The 18,752-nt window shown below is 41.9% G+C and overlaps 1 protein-coding gene across 1 annotated transcript in view; it reads right to left on the minus strand.

Annotated features, from left to right (window-relative positions):
• Positions 1 to 5,862: 5,862 nt before the first annotated feature.
• Positions 5,863 to 18,752, minus strand: part of SLC7A11 (solute carrier family 7 member 11) — a 60,967-nt gene continuing 48,077 nt past the window's right edge. The window contains exons 8-12 of the mRNA XM_054392455.1: positions 18,010 to 18,113; positions 17,414 to 17,510; positions 14,194 to 14,343; positions 12,429 to 12,606; positions 5,863 to 5,930 (exon numbers count right to left, since the gene is read on the minus strand). Coding sequence (XP_054248430.1) covers positions 5,863 to 5,930; positions 12,429 to 12,606; positions 14,194 to 14,343; positions 17,414 to 17,510; positions 18,010 to 18,113 — 597 coding nt within the window. The remainder of the gene's footprint in view (positions 5,931 to 12,428; positions 12,607 to 14,193; positions 14,344 to 17,413; positions 17,511 to 18,009; positions 18,114 to 18,752) is intronic.

An 18,752-nucleotide genomic window follows, 5' to 3' on the forward strand; every position in this document is an offset into this window, starting at 1 on the left:
GTGCCTCTTTAAGGGTTGGACTCAATCTCAAAAGTCTTTTCCAACATAAAAATTCTATGATTCTACAAATGTCCAAAGGTCCAGTGGTGTTCCTGAACTGGCATTTGTTACTTATCTGTACCAGCAGCCACACAGACACTGCAGTCACTGGAGAAAAGGCTCCAGTCTCAGGAAGCAGCCCTATAATCACACAGGGGTTACCATACTTGGTCCTGCATGTCTCCCTGACCATTTCTTCCTGGGTTCGAAATGCTAGACCTGGTCTTTAGCATCTTTCCTAGACACAAATACAGTTTTTGCACTGGATTTCAGTGTGTTCCCTTCTACAGGCTTTGCTACACAACCCTTCTGTGCTCTGCTGGTCATTAAGCATGATGTTTGACAGGTATATGTTGGGAAAATGAAATCACAGAATCAAGAAGGTTGGAAAAGACCTCAAGGATCATCAAAGTCCAACCTGTCACCCAAGACCTCATGACCACTAAACCATGTCATCACGTGCCACGTCCAATCCCCTCTTGAACACCTCCTGGGATGGTGACTCCACCACCTCCCTGGGCAGCACATTCCAACGTCTAACAACTCTCTCCATGAAGAACTTTCTTCTCACCTTGAGCCTAAACTCTTCCTGGCACAGCTTGAGACTGTGTCCTCTTGTTCTGGTGCTGGTTGCCTGGGAGAAGAGACCAAACCCCTCCTGGCTACAACCTCCCTTCAGGTAGTTGTAGACAACAATGAGGTCAAAATACCTACTTCCTCCTGAAGAAAGATCAACACCTGCTTTTTCTGATATTTATGCTGATTAAAATCTGTCTGGCTCCTGATATGTGCCTAATGCTTGAACCAAAAATTGTGGAGCTACTGAATATTATAGAAAAATCCTTTTCATCTCATTTCATCAACACAATTGGCTACCTACCTTGTGGACACAGATAACTTCTGCTTTGCTGTAGAACAATGATTGAAAAATATTCTTCAATTAAAGACTGATTTTCCCCTGAAAAGTAAAAAGCAGAAGCATACAAATTCAGCCAAGAGAAATATTTATATAGACATAACCCAAGGCAGAAAACTTCTTGTGAGTAACATTTTTTGGGGGGTTGATTTTCATTCAGATAGGAAAATCTGAACACATGTAGGGAGTTCCAGTCACATGAAATCTGTATTGCAAGTTGGATTGAAAAGAAGTAATTCTTATGGGGTGATTGTGGATCCTCAATCTTTAGACCATAAAGGGCTTTTAGTAATTTTATTATACTGGCTGAAAGAACCCAGGGCTCATTTCACTGCTGCTCAGGTATCTGACAAGTTAAGCACACCTAAACTAGTTATCCCATCCCCTCCTTCAAGAAAAAAAGAGCTATGAGGAATTCCAGAGATCAGTTTGTCTCCCCTACCTTAAATACCTGTCTTACCATGGGATGCACCCTCAGTTTTCTCAGGCCTCTCTTTCTCTAAGCCAGCTGATGTCAATCACATCCATATTTATATCATATCAGATTAAATGGCTTTGTTACTGTAGAATAGAATCATTTTCATTTAGGCTGGAAAAGATCTTTAAGATTGCATCCAACCATTAACCCCACGAGTCCGCTGCTAAGCTGTGTCCCTCAGCACCACATCCAAACAGCTTTTCAATCCCTCCAGGAATGATGATTCAACCACTGCCCTGGGCAGCCTGTTCCAGGGCTTTCTTGGCTTTATTTAGCCAGTTTTCACAGCAAGGAACATGGATAAACTCTCCCACAAAGGGATACTGGGACTCAACACCCACCAAAGTCATCCACTTTTGAAATGACAACTTTTGAAAGGCACAACTGAGAGTAAAAATAAGCAACAATTTCTGTATAAAGTGAGAGATGCATCAAACATTTGAAAACATAAAAATTATGATAGTGGCTTCAGGTTTAATGTGTTTTTCCAAAAGTGCTTAAAAGTTCTCTCCCCAAAATAAATGATGAAGATGATGATGATGATGATAATAGTAATAATAAAGTGGGACTTCTATTATGGCAATGTATTCAAATATATAAATACAGACATTCCTGGGAGATACTGGCTGTTCAGCTGCTGAAGCCCCAGCTCTGAGCTACCTACCTCTCTCTCCACTGTGAAGAAGCTCCAGAGCCAGCTCCTAAAACAGCATGATTGATGGTGAAGTATTTTAAGGCAGACCAAAATCAACACTGGTTAGCTTAAAGCACTACACAGGGAACTGCTGCAGCCTGGGAGCTGACTGACAAGGCAAGGAGCTGGGGACAGGCCATGTGCTAAAGCATCTTTGCTCTTCAGGCACAGCCAGAGACCACAGCATCCCTGGGAAGGTGTTGCCCATCAGCACTACTGCTTCATGAACCCCATACCATCACGGTAAAAAGCATCCTGAAAACGCTGCAGTGAATTCTCTCCTGTACCAAAAATGGCCACCTACAACAGTGCAAAAAGGGCACAATACCCAGGAAAAGCTCTGCTGGTGGCTCTGGGAGTATTTCACACAACATACACAATCCAGATTTTATCAGCTCACAGGCACCTGATTAAAAAAATTAAATCTTCTCTCCCCCACCTTTGATTCCTGTGTATAAAAGAGGTTTAGCTGCAGTAGCAGCAATGAATTGTGAAACCTCTAGGTCCAGACAAGGCATGGGTTGCCAGTGTAGGGAAAGAGGATAGAACCCTCCAATAGCCCCCCAAAAGCTGTGGCAGAGTCCTAGGCTGGGAGGGGGTGGCAGACCTACAGCATTTAGCACTAGAGAAAATTTCAGCCACACTCTGCCCTTGCAGAGATAGGAGCAGGCTTCAGAAATCAAAACATGTCCCTTTGAAAAAATAATGTATGCCTTAGGCCACATAGCAGTCCAGATCAGGAGGTGCAAAGATAGCTCAGCATCTTCAGAGGCTTCAGATGGCAAACAACAGCTCAGCATCTCTATGAGGTGCTGTACTGAACCTTGTCAGTGTTAGCTGCTCACATGAAAATGCTCATTTCTGTTGTCTTTGGTGACACTTCTGCCCTAGAATAGCAGCATATTCAGAGAAGATAAACAGCAGCACCCACCTAAACAAAAAGAAAGAAGTTCTTTGACAGTCTAGTTGGTAAAAGGAAGCAAAGGGAGAAAGAAAAAATACAAATAAAGGATAATTGAAGTTCCCTACAGAAGTAGTTTCACTTGGTCAGGGACCATTGGCCCTAATAAGAAAATTTCTAAGTTCATACTTTATTCCAGAAGAATTTCCTTTATGACTCCCAGGAAAATACCTTTTAAAGAGGCTGAAAAAAATAACTCCGTGCTATAAAAAATTTTTGTGACCCGTTTTTCCTCCCTTTGCGAGGATGTTCTTCACTTCCAGATGTAATAAAAGTCTTTAATGTTGACTTTTATAACACAGTGGGAACCCAATTTCAATATTTTCTATTGTGATTGTATGTGCTAAAGAAACTAAACCTGAAATTAGAATCTCTGTGTATTTTCAAAAAAAGAGAAAAAAAAGAAAGGTTTTCATTTTGCAGGAGTTTGGGGTTGTTTGGGTTTGTTTTTTTTTTTTTTCCTTTCCTAAAATACAGAACTTCACAATCAATGAGTCATAGGATTTCCCTTGGGAAAAATTAGGCCCTTACATGAAAGAAACCTGGCAAAATGTGGTCATTGAATCTGGCTTCAGAAACATTTTTGAGCTTTAAAAGTCCGCGACGGGCAAATAAAGCAACGTTCAGTTCTGTTCACACAGCTCATTTATTTCTAGAGGTTAACACTGCCCACATTTAAACTTTCAAGTCATGTGGCACAACAGGAGTGAACACGTGGGAGGAAACAGTGCTGGAAACCTGGCATCCCAACTACCAGTGGTGAGGATGTCTTGCTTTGGACTGCCTCTGGTGGGATCCCACGCAGGTAACATCCGTTAGCAAAGGAGTGCGGGAGGTGTGCTCCTGGAGGGTGTCAGGCAGTTGATTCTCAAATGCAGTTTGTGTGCTCTGAAGATACTCCACCATGACAAAGGCCAAACCTGACCCAACTGAGATGGCAGGAGGTGGCCTCAAAAGCAGAACTGTGAGCCACATGTGAATACAAAATAACACCCCCCCACAGACACACACACTCATTGTCATCATAAGCACACTCCAAATGTTTGCCTAGAGCAGTTTCAAAGAACACTTTGCTACTGTGAACAGAAAACGCTGACTGTAAAACGCTGCAGAACGCTTTCTGTGCCTTACCTTGCTGTGTTCCCACATCAACAGTTCCTCTCTTTTCCCTGCTTCTATGAAATTCCCACCATAGAAACAGGAGAAAGGAAAAACAAGTACAAATTGAAGACATTTTACCATACACCTTCCAAGCCTGGATATATCCAACACATACACAATACAGTCTCCCTTTACTGTAGTGGTCTGGCTACTAGTTGTGCTTTCCTCCCAGTTCAGGAAGTTTAATGTTACTCAGTTCCACAAAAGTTTTCATGAAACATGAAACAGCTCAAAAAGTAGTGCATTCAATATTTAAGCATTATATTCTTAACAGAGTGATAAAAAAACCTTAATCTTAAGGTTGAGTAGTCTTCAACTAACAATAGAAAACTCCATTTCTAAGCATTAAAAAAATGTCATTATCTACAACTACCTTTAGAAAAAGGGTGAAACTTCAGCTCCTGTTTGAGCCAAATCTCGGCTCAAACATCATTCTGAAGATGAAATGAGTTTGTTTTTATTAGTTTTGATGGCCTTTCTCTGTTTCTGCTGAGATAAACCAGGAAGAAGGCATTGGCACAGCACCTGTTCCTTGGTGTTTCAAAGCCCAGCTAATTGGAGTGTGCTTGAATGAAAAGCCCTCAGATTAGGTGCATATCCTACTCAAATCAACAAATCTGTTGTAGCTTGCCTTATACCTTATTGATAAAAAGCTACTGCATTTATTGCCCTGTCTACACAGTATTCCAGCCAGTGACTATTATTCACTTCTGCCCACCGACACTGACAGGAAACTTTAAAATCAGGTTGGCCTGACTGAAAACTGCAGGTCTGTATGCTTCCAGATAGAAAAATACTCAGCAACAGAGGTCACATTCAAATGGTTTGACTCCTTTGAAGGTGAGTATTCAGTTGCTGTATTTCCTTTACATGGGAACACAAAGAAACATTGGTAAAAACAGGCATCAGTTCCAGACTGGTAGAAATATTAATGTCTATGAAATTATTGACCCTGGGCTTAAACTCTTCCTGCCCCACTGATAAAAATATTAATTCTCTGAAGGTTCTTGCCTTCAGCTATAGTATAACAACTCTGGAATGAAGAAACTTTGAACTTGTCACCACAAAGGTGTGGTGGAAACCAGCTGTGCTTCTGTCTTATCGTGCTGGTGCTCCCAGTGAGCCAAGAGAAGTCAAACTGAGCTGCCAAATGGAGTGAGAAGAAGAACCTTGGTAACTGAAACTCAGCAGAGCTTTATCTCACCCTTTCCCTGGTGAGAGGTGGGCTCTTCAGGGACAGCAAGCAGGACACATTCTTCACAGTACACTTGACTGCTGCTTGCACTTTGCTGAAACCTATTTTCAGTCGCATTGCAACCACAATCCTAGTCTGATGAACCTATGGTTTGTTAAAATATGACACTGGAACAAAAGAAATAGTGGAGAGAGGAGTTCCCTCACAGCACAAATTCTTGTCTTCTACACATAAACCAACTACATAAACAAAAAATTTGCAACATCATAAAATACAGTTCTGGTAGCTGACTTGCTCAGTGTCCATCTCAGCTGTGACTTGTTCATCCAGTTTGTAGAACATTAGGAAGGGGGAGAAATCTTCCTACCCTCTTCCTCAGGTTGAAATGAAACACCAAGCCAAAAGCTGTACATGAAGATCATGATTTCTGGTCTTCCTCTGATGGGACAACTTCCAAGAGGATTTGCAACGTTAGGGTTACCCTGTCTGCAAAGACAAAACATGCACATGGGAAATTAGGGGCTGGGGGAAAGGAGAGGGCAGAAAGAGCCAGGAAAATTCTCTTTGCTCCTATAGAACCTACTGCAAAGCTCAGAGCAGTCATATGTACTAGGTGCATACATCATTTAAATGTCTGATTCAGTTTGGGGAGGGTAGGGGTGGAGTGTGTGTGTCTTTGCCTCTGATCCAAGGCCATGTACAGTAGTAATGGAAGGAGAGACGGAGGAGAGACGGAGAAAAAGAGAAGGAGAAAAAGAGAAGGAGAAAAAGAGAAGGAGAAAAAGAGAAGGAGAAAAAGAGAAGGAGAAAAAGAGAAGGAGAAAAAGGCGAAAAAGAGAAGGAGAAAAAGGGAAGGAGAAAAAGGGAAGGCGAAAAGGGGAAGGCGAAAAGGGGAAGGCGAAAAGGGGAAGGCGAAAAAGGGAAGGCGAAAAAGGGAAGGCGAAAAAGGGAAGGCGAAAAACGGAAGGCGAAAAAGAGAAGGAGAAAAAGGGAAGGAGAAAAAGGGAAGGAGAAAAAGGGAAGGAGAAAAAGGGAAGGAGAAAAAGAGATGGAGAAAAAGAGAAGGAGAAAAAGAGAAGGAGAAAAAGAGAAGGAGAAAGAGGAGAAAAGGAGAAGGAGAAAAAGAGAAGGAGAAAAAGAGAAGGAGAAAAAGGAGAAAAAGAGGAGAAAAAGAGAAGGAGAAAAAGAGAAGGAGAAAAAGAGAAGGAGAAAAAGAGAAGGAGAAAAAGAGAAGGAGAAAAAGAGAAGGAGAAAAAGAGAAGGAGAAAAAGAGAAGGAGAAAAAGGGAAGGAGAAAAAGGGAAGGAGAAAAAGGGAAGGAGAAAAAGGGAAGGAGAAAAAGAGAAGGAGAAAAAGGAGAAAAAGAGAAGGAGAAAAAGGAGAAAAAGAGAAGGAGAAAAAGGAGAAAAAGAGAAGGAGAAAAAGGAGAAAAAGAGAAGGAGAAAAAGAGAAGGAGAAAAAGAGAAGGAGAAAAAGAGAAGGAGAAAAAGAGAAGGAGAAAAAGAGAAGGAGAAAAAGAGAAGGAGAAAAAGAGAAGGAGAAAAAGAGAAGGAGAAAAAGAGAAGGAGAAAAAGAGAAGGAGAAAAAGAGAAGAAGGAAAAGGGAAAGGGAAGAACAAGAAAAAGAGAAAACAATGATTGCAAAGTTCACATGAAGTCTAAGAATGTCACACATCCAAAGCAGCTTCATGCTGCTTCTTTGTCACTCTAGACATTTATTCCTCTCTAGTGTTTTGGGTGGGGTTTAGGTTACTGATTGCTGAATATGACAGTTAATTTACATATAGAGCAGTGAAAGAGAATTCTCTCTCCACTCCTTTAGCTGGTCACTATTTTATTTTTTTTCTTTTTGGTAACCCACTCTAAAGAAGCAGGAGTTGTTGTAAGATAAAGTTCTGGTTTGCCTTGTCTAGCACAACACATCAGCATTTACACCAGTGTAAAGCCAAAAGGGTGAAACACTGCCACTCACAGAAGATATGAACCTAAACCTGCAGACTCTACCATCATTTGCTCCTCTCTCTGGAGGTCACCAGCTCAGTGCAAAGCCAGATTGCCCTTAGACTATATACTGATGGGGTCAGAGAGTCTGACAGTCCTCAGGGACTGCATTTTCCTCCCATTTCCCTCCCCTACCAGCAGCAGGGAACTCAGAGCTGGGCTGAACTTTGCCAGGGTGAAGGGCAGGATGAAAGCCAGCAGCAAGAAGCCAGCAGGGTTTCACCCCTGCCATCCTCCCCCTTCTAGGTTTGAGGATGTGCAAAGGAAGAAGAAATAGAATTTCTGTCAAGCTGAGCTATGGAGCAAAAGCTCTTGGAAAGGGGCACGGCAGCAGGGGGACAGCCTGGACACCTTGAGAGCTGGCTGTGATTTTTAATATCCTGTTTGAGACCTTGCTCTCACTGTGGCAGGAGCCAGGGGCTGCCATTCTTCCATGTCCATGCAGTCATTTTGCTCTGTGTGGAGATGCAGCCATGGAGGAGCAATTAGATGAACTGGGGGGGTTGGGTTGCTGCTTTGGTTTATTTGGTTGCAATATACTCAGGACAGGATAGAATGTTAGAGGTTGGAAGGGACTTCCAGAGATCATCAAGTCCAATCAACCTGCCAAAAGCAGGATCAGCCAGGGCATCCAGCACAGGAATGCATCCAGGCAGGTTTTGAAAGTCTCCAGAGAAGGAGACTCCACAACCTCTCTGGGCAGCCTGCTCCAGACAGAAATTACAAGCAGCAATTACTGTGTGTATAAGACTGGACACAAAATGTGCATCAGCAAAATGCTGAGATGATCTCCTGCAGATCTCAACATCACAAACTTGACAAAGAGAAGCAAACTGAGCATATAACACCATGTCCTGAGCAAGCAAGTGGCATCCTCTGGTGTTTGTAAATAACCCTGAGAGAGTCATTTTGTTATATAAACAGATCTCTTGTCCAGCACGGCCTGGAATGAAGAAAGCAGCACTCGAGTTTTAAACTCTTCACAATGCAATCCACTGTAAAGAAATAGGAGTTTAAAATATGAATCTGAGGTTGGGTTTTCAGCTAAGGAAGCCCAATTGGAAGTGCTCTCTCATGTCAGTGCCTTTTACACGTTGATCTGCTTTGTAGGATTTGCTAGGCTTGACTTTTTTTTGTTTTCACATTAGCTCTACCAAAAGCCAGAAAGCAGAGGCCAAATGAAGCCTGTGCTGGCTAAAAAGGATTTGTCCCAGCACATCTGGTGCTACAGCAAAGCTTCTTTGGAAAAGAAGAGAACAAAATGTTATTCTCACTACAAAATGCCACCCAGACCCTATTAACCACACCAACTGTGCAGTTACCTGTTGTTCAATACAGCAGTTTGGTAAGGGGAAGGGACAATGTAAATGCCACTGAAAGCAGTCAAAATGCACAGAAGAAAGATGTCCAGCCTTGGAGAGTATTTCTTGAGTAAACCATTCAAGGGGTTTGCTCCATCCTGAAATCCCTTTCATAAATGTGTTCATTTTCAGGCTGCATCTTTTATCCTGCTACTCATTCTGGCTGCTCAACATCCTTCCCCTGATTCCTACAAAACCCATTCCCAATTTCCAGTCTAATCTTATGTGAGGCTCTACTCCCCCCTGCAGTATCCAAGCTCTGGAGTCAGCACAAGACATGAATTCATAAAATCATAGAATCACAGAATTGTTAGGATTGGAAGGGACCTCAAGGATCCAAACCCCCTGCCACGGGCAGGGACACCTCACACTACATCAGGTTGCTCAGAACCACATCCAGCCTGGCCTTCAAAACCTCCAGGGATAAAGCTATTACCACCTCACTTGGCAACTTGTTTCAGCATCTCACCACCCTCACAGTGAAAAACTTTTTCCTAACATCCAATCTGAATCTACCCACTTCTAGTTTTGCTCCATTCCCCCCCTAGTCCTATCACTACCTGACATCCTAAAAAGTAATCTGTTGGAGTGGATCCAGAGGAGGCTGCAGAAATGGTCAGAGGGATGGAACCTCCTTTATGAGGCCAGTCTGAAAGAGTTAGAGTTGTTGAGTCTGGAAAAGAGAAGGCTCCAAGGAAACCTAACTGCAGCCTTTCAATACTTAAAGGAAGCCTACAAGAAAGATGGGGACACATTTTTCAGCAGGACCTGTTGCAACAGGACAAGGTAGATTTAGAGTAGATATAAGGAAGACATTTTTTCCCATGAGGGTGTTGAACACTGGAACTGCTTGCCCAGGTAGGTGGTGGAAGACCCATTCTTGGAAACAGTCCAGGTCAGGTTGGGTGGGGATCTGAGCAACCTGACTGTGTTGAAGATACCCCTCCTGACTGCAGGAGGATTGGACTAGATGACCTTTAAAGGTCACTTCCAACCCAACCCATTCTCTGATTCCGTGGTCTGTGTCTGCAGCAGCGCTGCCCTTTACTTAAGCATTCCACATAGGGTTTCTGAGCAGCAGTCATCTCTCACCTCCAAAGCATGCTGGATAGCTAAACAAGTCCAGTTCCCCAACCAGGTGATTTTTGCAAATGGGTAGAGAGCCCTGCACCACCCTGCTGATGCTCTGAGCCGTGCAGACGAAGCAGCCAGGGAATAACCTTGTTAGCACAGTGCTGTGTTCTCACTAACAGGCTTCCACTCCTGCTGTGCTACTACAGGAAATGCTTTGTTGAAGTCTAAGTAGACTGGATCTAGAAGCACATTCTCCTTTGTCTAGAAAAAAATCAGTTATCTTCCAAAAGAAAGTTGCCCTGGTAAAAATCTACCTCTTAAATAACAATCTCACTTTTTCCTCTTGTCCTTTACCTCGTGTCTGGAATCACTCTTTCATGCCTGTGTACACCTAATGCATATTGTTTCAAGGTTAGAATAGCAAGCTTGCAGCTGCCCAATGGCTTCTCTTTACTATATCTCACAGAGGTACCTTAAGTGAATTTATCCTCATTCAGTACCTTTGAAAAATGCTCTCAGGCTATGCAGTAGAACTCCCCTAACAGTCACAAAATAATGCCAGTTTAATGTCTCCACACAGAAGGTTTATTGGTTCTACTGTGAAGAAAGGAAAAAAAAAAATCTATTTATTTAACAAGTAAATCTCTACTCTGCTCCACCTCCAAACTGTCAGCATCACTTTTCCTTCATTACTGTTGTTATTTTGGGAATAATAATTGCAAGCAAACAAGCTGTTTTGTCCACTGACTGGCATCCACTGCTCTCCTCTGAGCCAGTACACTGTGTCCATCCATAGATATTATACAGGCACCAGACCTTCTGTTTAGAAGGAGAATTTTGTGTTATCTGAAAAGCTGGAAGATTCACCTTCATTGTTACAGCTGGCAGAAAAAAGCTTCACATCTAACCAGTCTACCTTAAAGAGAATCTTTTTTTCTCTCACCCAAGTAAGGTAGTTCAACACTGGCATCCTGTGGCCAGAGATTCAAGTAACTGAATTTCAAAACCTCTGAGGCTTCACTGAAAGTACCAAAAAAATCAAAACCTCTGAGGCTTCACTGAAAGGACCAAAAATCTCCTGGGTTTGATAAAGGAAATGTTCCTGGGCCCTAAATGTCAAGGCTGAGAAATTATAAATAGACAAAACCCCAAGTATTTCATAGAATGTCCTTTTGCATATGACTGTTTTCATTTGCACTGGAGCAGGACACTGTAAGTAATTTATAACTTTCTGGATATAAAATCCATATCCACTACAAAAAAAAAAAAAAATAGAAGAAGATGTGCTCTGTAAACCCTCTCTCTCCTATTGTCTGTGGCTCTCTCCTATTGTCTGTGGATTTCCCAGCATGAATTGAGAGGGAGATTCTTAGATCCTACAACAGATAGGATCTAACTATAGAACCTACATTAATATAAAGAAAAATACATAGGTAAGGGTTGTAGTGCAATAGCACACACATAAACCACAACCAGTGTAATATTGTCAGCAGCTCATTTAAAATCATCCCTTCAAAATGAAGCACAAAAGGCATTTTGGATTCAGCACCTCTGCAAGTGAGCTATTTGTCCCTGAAAACTTTCATGGGCTGAGGTTTTCCTTTTGCAACAGAAAGCATTTTCTTTCAATGTTGTTTAATAAACTATCCTCCATGCCTCAAATATTTTGTCTGTGCTTGTGTTTCGTGTTTTGAAAATTATCTCTCTCTGGAAACCTGTCATGCTGAGTAACTAAAAAGAGAAACTGGGGAGCTGTAATAAATGACACTGATTTATATATAAAATACTCCAAATAACCCTTCACCAACACATTAGAATTTCAAGAAATGCTTTAAAGAACCTTCAGAAATGGTATAAAAATTATTTTTTAGTGTATTTCAGGAGTGAAATACTACAGATGAATCACACAGAAGCTGTTTATCATGAAGCAGAGAAACAATTTTCACAGAGGTGAGTTTTCACAGAGGTGTATCAGGCACAATGTATCTTACTACCACTTTATTGGGAGCCACTGCCAAGGACAACATCCCCATAGCAAGCCTTCCTGAACCTGTCCCATTCCAAACACTCCTCTGTGGTCCACAGACACGTGGGAGCACCAAGCCCATCTTGTCATCACAAGTGTGAAGCTTAAGGTGGGAGCACCAAGCCCTTCCTGTCATCACGACTGTGATGTTTATGTTCTAAACCAATTCTCCTGGAAGTGTAATGCTGTCTCTACTGACACAGGGCAACAGCCAGGGGAGGGATATGGGTGATTTAAAAGGAATCAGATGTTTGTAGGGGAAGGAAGGGAGAAGGGGAAAAGCATCCAGTCAATAAAGTCAATCACTAGCTGAAGAACAGGCTTGCTGTACACATACCTCATTAGGTAGCAGATGTTGATTGTAACCAGCAGAGCAATGCTGTCACATGCACTGAGAAGAAACTTGCATTGTCACCCCCAGCTCAGAGCAGCTGAGAGGATCAATTGGAAGGATTTCACAGCATGGGGAGTCCTGAGAAATACCCAGAATCAGCATAAAGGAGAAGAGTCCCACCAGGACTTACCTAGGAGCTTTCTAAACCACTTTGGCTTCTTGTCCCATACAATGAAGAGGTAGTAAGCAGGAACTCCAGTCAAGGTTATTGCAAATCCAATCCCTGTGTTCACTGGATCAGAGTAAAGTGACAGTGCAACCATGAAGAGGCAGGTGAAGGAAAACAATGCTGGGATAAAAAGAGGCACCTGAAATATAACCACACAAAGAGCTATTACTTTACTTTGACCTCTGCTGTTGAATGCTTATGACATGTCTTGTAAATTGGGCAAAACCCAGCAGTACAGGATAGTTCTGGAGAAATATGTGCATCTAGAACACAGACAAAATGTCAGTGACTACAGAAACTGCAGAGTGCTGTGTGGTGAGCTCCACAGAAGTCTTTTAATTATACACTAAAACACTACAGTGCTTTACATCCTTTCAAACATAAGGGCTGTAAATAAGTTACATTGCAAAAAGTCTTTGCTCTAATCCCCAAGTAAATAAGCAGGCAGCTCTCAGTGCAGTAAAGATTTCCTCTTTGATAATTACCTATTAGAAAACATTTTAAAACACAACCAAGAGCTCAAGTCACCTTTTAAAACTATTAAGAACCTATTGATTTCCTTCCTAAGGTAAAAATCAAAATCTAGCAGGAAGGGAGCAAATTAAGCACCAATTTGACTAGTGATAAAGATATTTGATAGGGTTGTGTAGCTGATAGCTACTGAAAAAGCACTTTCTTGCCTCTGTGGCTGATAGCATTATCAGTGTCATTGTTGAACAACAAAAAAAAAAAAAAAACCAATTATCAAATTAATTCTCACAAATTTTGACCAACACACCATCACAATCACCACAGTAGCATCTCTCTGAAGGAAATGCCTACAGGCATGGCTTGTGAGATGTTCAGTGTAATGGAGAATTCCTTGGAGATTATTCCCTTCTTTTAATGCCTCGAAGCATTACTGTTCCTCTTTTGTGCACTGTCAAAGAATTCTTCTTCTTTTCTTTTTCTAATCAAAGCAAAAGAGGTTGTGCTGTTGACCTTCTTGCTTACAGATACACCCACAAGAACAGAACAGCACATTCTTAGTTTTTTCACAAAATAGGCTTCTTGGCAATATATAAATAGGGATTGAATCCTCCATTTCTTTCATGATGGACGTTATCTTTCGGGATACACAATGGGACAGCTTACTCTGTAAGAAGTTACTTACAACAAGCAAGAAGAATGGTAGAACCAAGGCCAAAACAGCTGCTGTTTAATGGGCCAGGCACAATAACAGCAATAACTTATTTGGCATATTCCATGTTGGATAGGCAATGAAATTAATTATTAATATTAATGCTTGACACAAAACCTGGTGGCAAAATTGTTCAGGAGTTGTTAAACAGAGGACTGGTTGAAAAATCAGGTTGGCACACAGAGCCCAATATCTGCAGTTTGCCTATACAGGACTAGAGGTATTCACCAAATTTGCATCATGCTGCCTCAAGCTGGCAGGCAAAACTGAGCAAACTCCTTCACTTTGGCATAGCAGCTTCAATGGATGCTCCCCCCAAGCTCCAGGGAATAGGCAAGAGTTCTCTTTCAGAAGGAAACCCAGCTGGGAAGCATGAAGAAGAACACAGGGAGACCCTTGAGTGTAAAAGACCATTCTCTATTTACCCTGTTTTTCTCAAAAAACCCAAAGAAGCTGGCATTAGAAAATGCTCATTGTTACTGTCTGGCTACATGATAGATAGAAGGGAGAAGGATTCATGTAAAACAGGAGAGGAGCAGAGGTTACCTTGAAAGGACGAGGCATATCAGGACGTTTATATCTGAGATAAATCAACCCAGCAACCACCAGTCCAATAAAAAGCCACCTGGCAAAACTGAGGAAATTCAGGAGGCTGTAGAGATCCCCATTGAATAACATTATCATGGTGAGAGGATGCTGCAAAAGAAATTCAGAGCATAAGAGGGATTTAGTGGAGTGATCTCTATTATTTTACAGCAGCAATGCTTTTTTTTTTTTTCCCTCCCACAGAGACAAGCAGCACAGCCTTTCACAGAAACATCTGAGGGCCACAGACTTCAGGTCTGCCTTTGGCATGCAGTCAGGTGTGTGACTGATACCTAGCTGTCCCCTGAGATAAATTCAATCAATATAGGACAAATAAGGTAACACAAGCACAAACTACTGCAGTTGCCCTCGCTCACCACTGATGCAAATGATAAGAGCAGTTAAATTTTGCTCACATCTGATCATATGAAAAGTGGAGGTTTCTAAGTGTGTAGTGGAAGAAAAAAAGACTTATAGTCCCCCCCCAGGCTGCAACAGGAGGCCTCAGCAAAGAGGGCATGGTCAGGAGGAGCTACACACCATGGGATGCCAGCTGGGCACACCAGGGTGATACCAGCTTGTATCTGCAGTTTGTCCTTCAGGCTCGCAGCTTGTAGACTTAGCACACATCAGAAACGCAAACATTTCTTAGCAGAGAGAAGCTGTCACTCAGGTGGCTACTGAATGTTAAGGAGAAGAAGGGACCCTAGAATAAATACATTGCCTCATTAAAAGGCTGCTCTGAGCTACAAGGCTTCTGTGAGGCAGGTAAAGGCTTATGTATCAACTAGAGTGTTGCACCTTGGGTCAGATGATTAGCATAGGCTACAGGGATCTGTTCCAGGGTAATCTCTGGACAGAAGCAATACATTTGCTGCTTGGATGAAATCTGCTGAGACACCCTGTGTTGGCAGAGACACAGTCCTTGCAGATGGGGGTGAAGGAATGAGTCAGCTTAACCACAGTCCTTATTGTTCAGCAGGAGGGAAGGTCCTGGCAGCAACAGCCCCTCTAGGTTTACAAGGAGGCAACAGGTCAAATGAACTGCAGATGTAATAAAAATCCCAAGCTAAAAATTGGGGTAAGGAAAACTAACTTGTGTTAGTTATCTAGGCCCACAGCCCCCCTCTCTCTCTTTTTTATTTTGTTTTGTTTGTTTTAAAGCAGTGAAGACAGCACGGATTTGAACCAGGAGGATCAATATTTCAAATATGGGTCTCTGGCTTCCAACCTCTAATGACTTGCAAAGTGCATGGTTCTTTACACACAGATACCAAACAAACTCCTTCTCTGTAAAGGTCAAAGGAAGTTTTATCAGTGAATTACAGAGGGCAAGATTTCTGCTGTATAGACTCAGCCCCTGGAAGTTTAAAACTGCAGTTATAACCATGGGAATGCAAGGAAGGGCATAGACAGTGAAAGAGAGCTATCAAGAAAAATAAATCAGTATGGTTACAATAAAATTGCATAATTTCTTGGACTTGCTACACAAGCATCTGTCAACTACCAGGACATACACACTGAGACATAAACAAGTTTCTTAATTTCCAACAATGCTTTTCTATTTAACAAGTCTCAAACACTGACCATGATCATTTTCTCACTTTCTCCTCAAGAGCTCTTTCCTTGCTTACAGTCTGCAGAACTTTGGAGGAGAAATAAGATAGGGAAATGATAAAATGCAGGCTTATCAATGCAGAATTTATCCTGCAACTGCTCTAGTTGCAATAATGTGGAGGGGAATGACAGTCATTGAAGGAAAGCCATCTTTCTGACTTTTGCAAAGGAAATCAATGCACTCATGTGACAGGATCAGATGCAATGGCAGAAAACATCTTCCAGGAAAAAAAATTATCTCTCAATAGATCTCTGCAGGAAACAGCCAGTGCAACTCACTCAAAAGGTATCACTGCTGTAGGCCAGAGTAATGAAATGCAAAGCAAACGAGTATGTAAAATGAATGCCATCTGAACTTTTCACTGTAATCACGTTTCCTAACTTCTGCAATTTGGAAGCCTGTGGTTGTTTGCACACTTGTAACACCCAATGCTTCAGCTGGCACTCCAGAAATGAGCTTAGAGGCATCTATAGCAAAAAGTCATAGAATCACAGAATCAACCAGGTTGGAAAAGACCCCCAGGATCATCCAAGTCCAATCTATCACCCAGCCCTATCTAATCAACTAGATCACGGCACTAAGTGCCTCATCCAGTCTTCTCTTGAACATCTTCAGGGATGGTGATTTAAACTGCACTGATTTAAACTGAGGCACCAGCAGCACAGGCATCTCACTAGCACAGACTCATGCACATGCATCTTCTGCTGTGGCTACCTGAGATCTGTCCAGACACATTACAGTCCTTGATCCCAGAAAAAAGGGCTGAATACCCACAGTTATGATGGCTTCAAGGTAAGTAAAAATCTTCCTGGCCCTATGCAAACTGAGGTTTGAGGTCGGTGTTTTGCCATTTTGTCCTAAAGTTTTGCCATTTTGTCCTAAAGTTTTGCCACTTTGTCCTAAAGTTTTGCCACTTTGTCCTAACGTTTTTGCCACCCAAATGAGTCTGCAATGCAGCCACATGGCCAACGTCTAGCTCTGCAGCTATTTCAGCAGCCAGTAATAGAATTTCCATTCTAATACTGGTGGTTTTCCTTAGACAATTCACAGACTGTTGCTCAGGCACACATTCTCTCATTTTTTAATCACCGCTACACTGCACTTCTGAGGGTTCCCCTTCCATTATCTTAGTGCATAATTGTTTGCATTTTTCACTATAAGGTGGTGTATAATGAGCCTTTAGGGTGCACCCAGATGCTGGTGTTTAACTGCACTTCCAGTTAAATGAATCCCTTTTTGTGTGTGTTTGTTTAACTAGAATTTGTTTCTCTGAAAGGGAACTAGCTCATCACCACCAGGCCCTTAGAAATAAAGGGCAATAAGACATGAATGAGGTTGCAGTGATGGGCAGCAAAGTGCTACCAACAAGACAGCAAGAAGGAGATGATGGAATAAGAACAACTCCCAAATCTCATTCCTGTCTTTGCTGTCCTTCGCCCTGCCCAAAGCCCACATACACATTAATAAACAAGACTCAAGCAGTGCCCAAATTCTGCTCAAATCCTCCAGAGCAAGCCTGTAAATATGAATTCTTGTGCAGGAACATTTGTTTGTGTGATTTACCAAAACAATGACAGCTGGCAGAGGAGTGTGCTTGCGGACATGAATCATGGAGAGAATTTCCGGAAGGTGACCCTCGCGGGATGCAACGAAGAACATCCTGGTGGGAAATAAATGTGGACAGACTTTAAATGTGCTCATTACTGGGACTAGGCAAAGCAGCTCATGAAAGCCACACAGCACAGAAGCACTTCTTAGGCTTCTTTGAGGTATTCTGAATGAAAAGACTAGCAGGAGAAGCCCATACACAGAAATCAAAGTCATCTCTGAAGGTGTCCCCTCCTTACCTTGCACTATGATCAGTGTTTGGAATTAGTTCATGTTTTCCCTCCATTTTCCCTCCTTCACATGAAACAAAGCAGCCATTAATTAAGTGCTATGCTCAGAGGGATCAATTTCCAAACCATTCAAAGGGTTTTAACAATGAGATACTAAGCTCAGCAGGAACAAAGTGAGAAAGAGCCCCACACCTGGTAAACACTGTAGTCATTTCTCATTTCCTGCTCAAGGAATGAATCCTACTCGACCTTCCCCTTGCTTCCTTACTTTCAGTGTAAATCTCCATGCCCTTCGACCCCACTAAGATCAGCAATACTCACCTGGAGACTGCAAAAATGCCACCATTCATAGATCCAAAGCAGGAGAGGGCAACAAATACTGGTACAGCTAAAGAAAAGTTTCCCATTAGTCGTTCAGCAAAGGTCTGTTAGAGGAAAGAAAACCACACAGTGACTTTTTTTATATATAAAACATGAAAGTTATTTTACTTTATCAACAAATTTTTCATAACTATGCTAAGTTTTACTTAGATTCCTTTTCTGCATCCCTCACTGAACCGTTGTGCTGTGCATTACCTCTTCTGTTGTGCAGATGAGGTCTCCCACCCTTACTCCTGCCTATAGGTGGAAGATCATCACCTGAGGCAAAGTAGAATCAGGCCCTGATTTATGTCAGTTCAGACCATTATGACTTCATAAAAGACCCTGTCTGAATGGGTCAACATCTGATCTGCATAATTAATATTTTTTTCTACAGCCTTCATTTTACTTAGCTGATGCGAGCCAGTACTAGAGTCCATCCACCAACACTTTGTTGTTCTAGGTTACCAGAAAATGTCTAAATTGGAGTTTGGGTCACCACAGGAGACATGTACAATTTCCTTTAGATTTGCAAAATGTTTTGTTTCTAAAGCTCCCATCAGCTACAGAATTTGGTAATTTTTAAAATCCACTGAAATAGCCACAGGCAATGTCACTACCGGAAAGTAAATGGAAATTTTTATTTCTTCATTATGAGTCAGATACCAGAAATATAAAAATCAGTGTCATCACCACAATTCAGC

Source organism: Indicator indicator, chromosome 25, assembly GCF_027791375.1.
Source record: "Indicator indicator isolate 239-I01 chromosome 25, UM_Iind_1.1, whole genome shotgun sequence".
NCBI classification, from domain to species: domain Eukaryota; kingdom Metazoa; phylum Chordata; class Aves; order Piciformes; family Indicatoridae; genus Indicator; species Indicator indicator.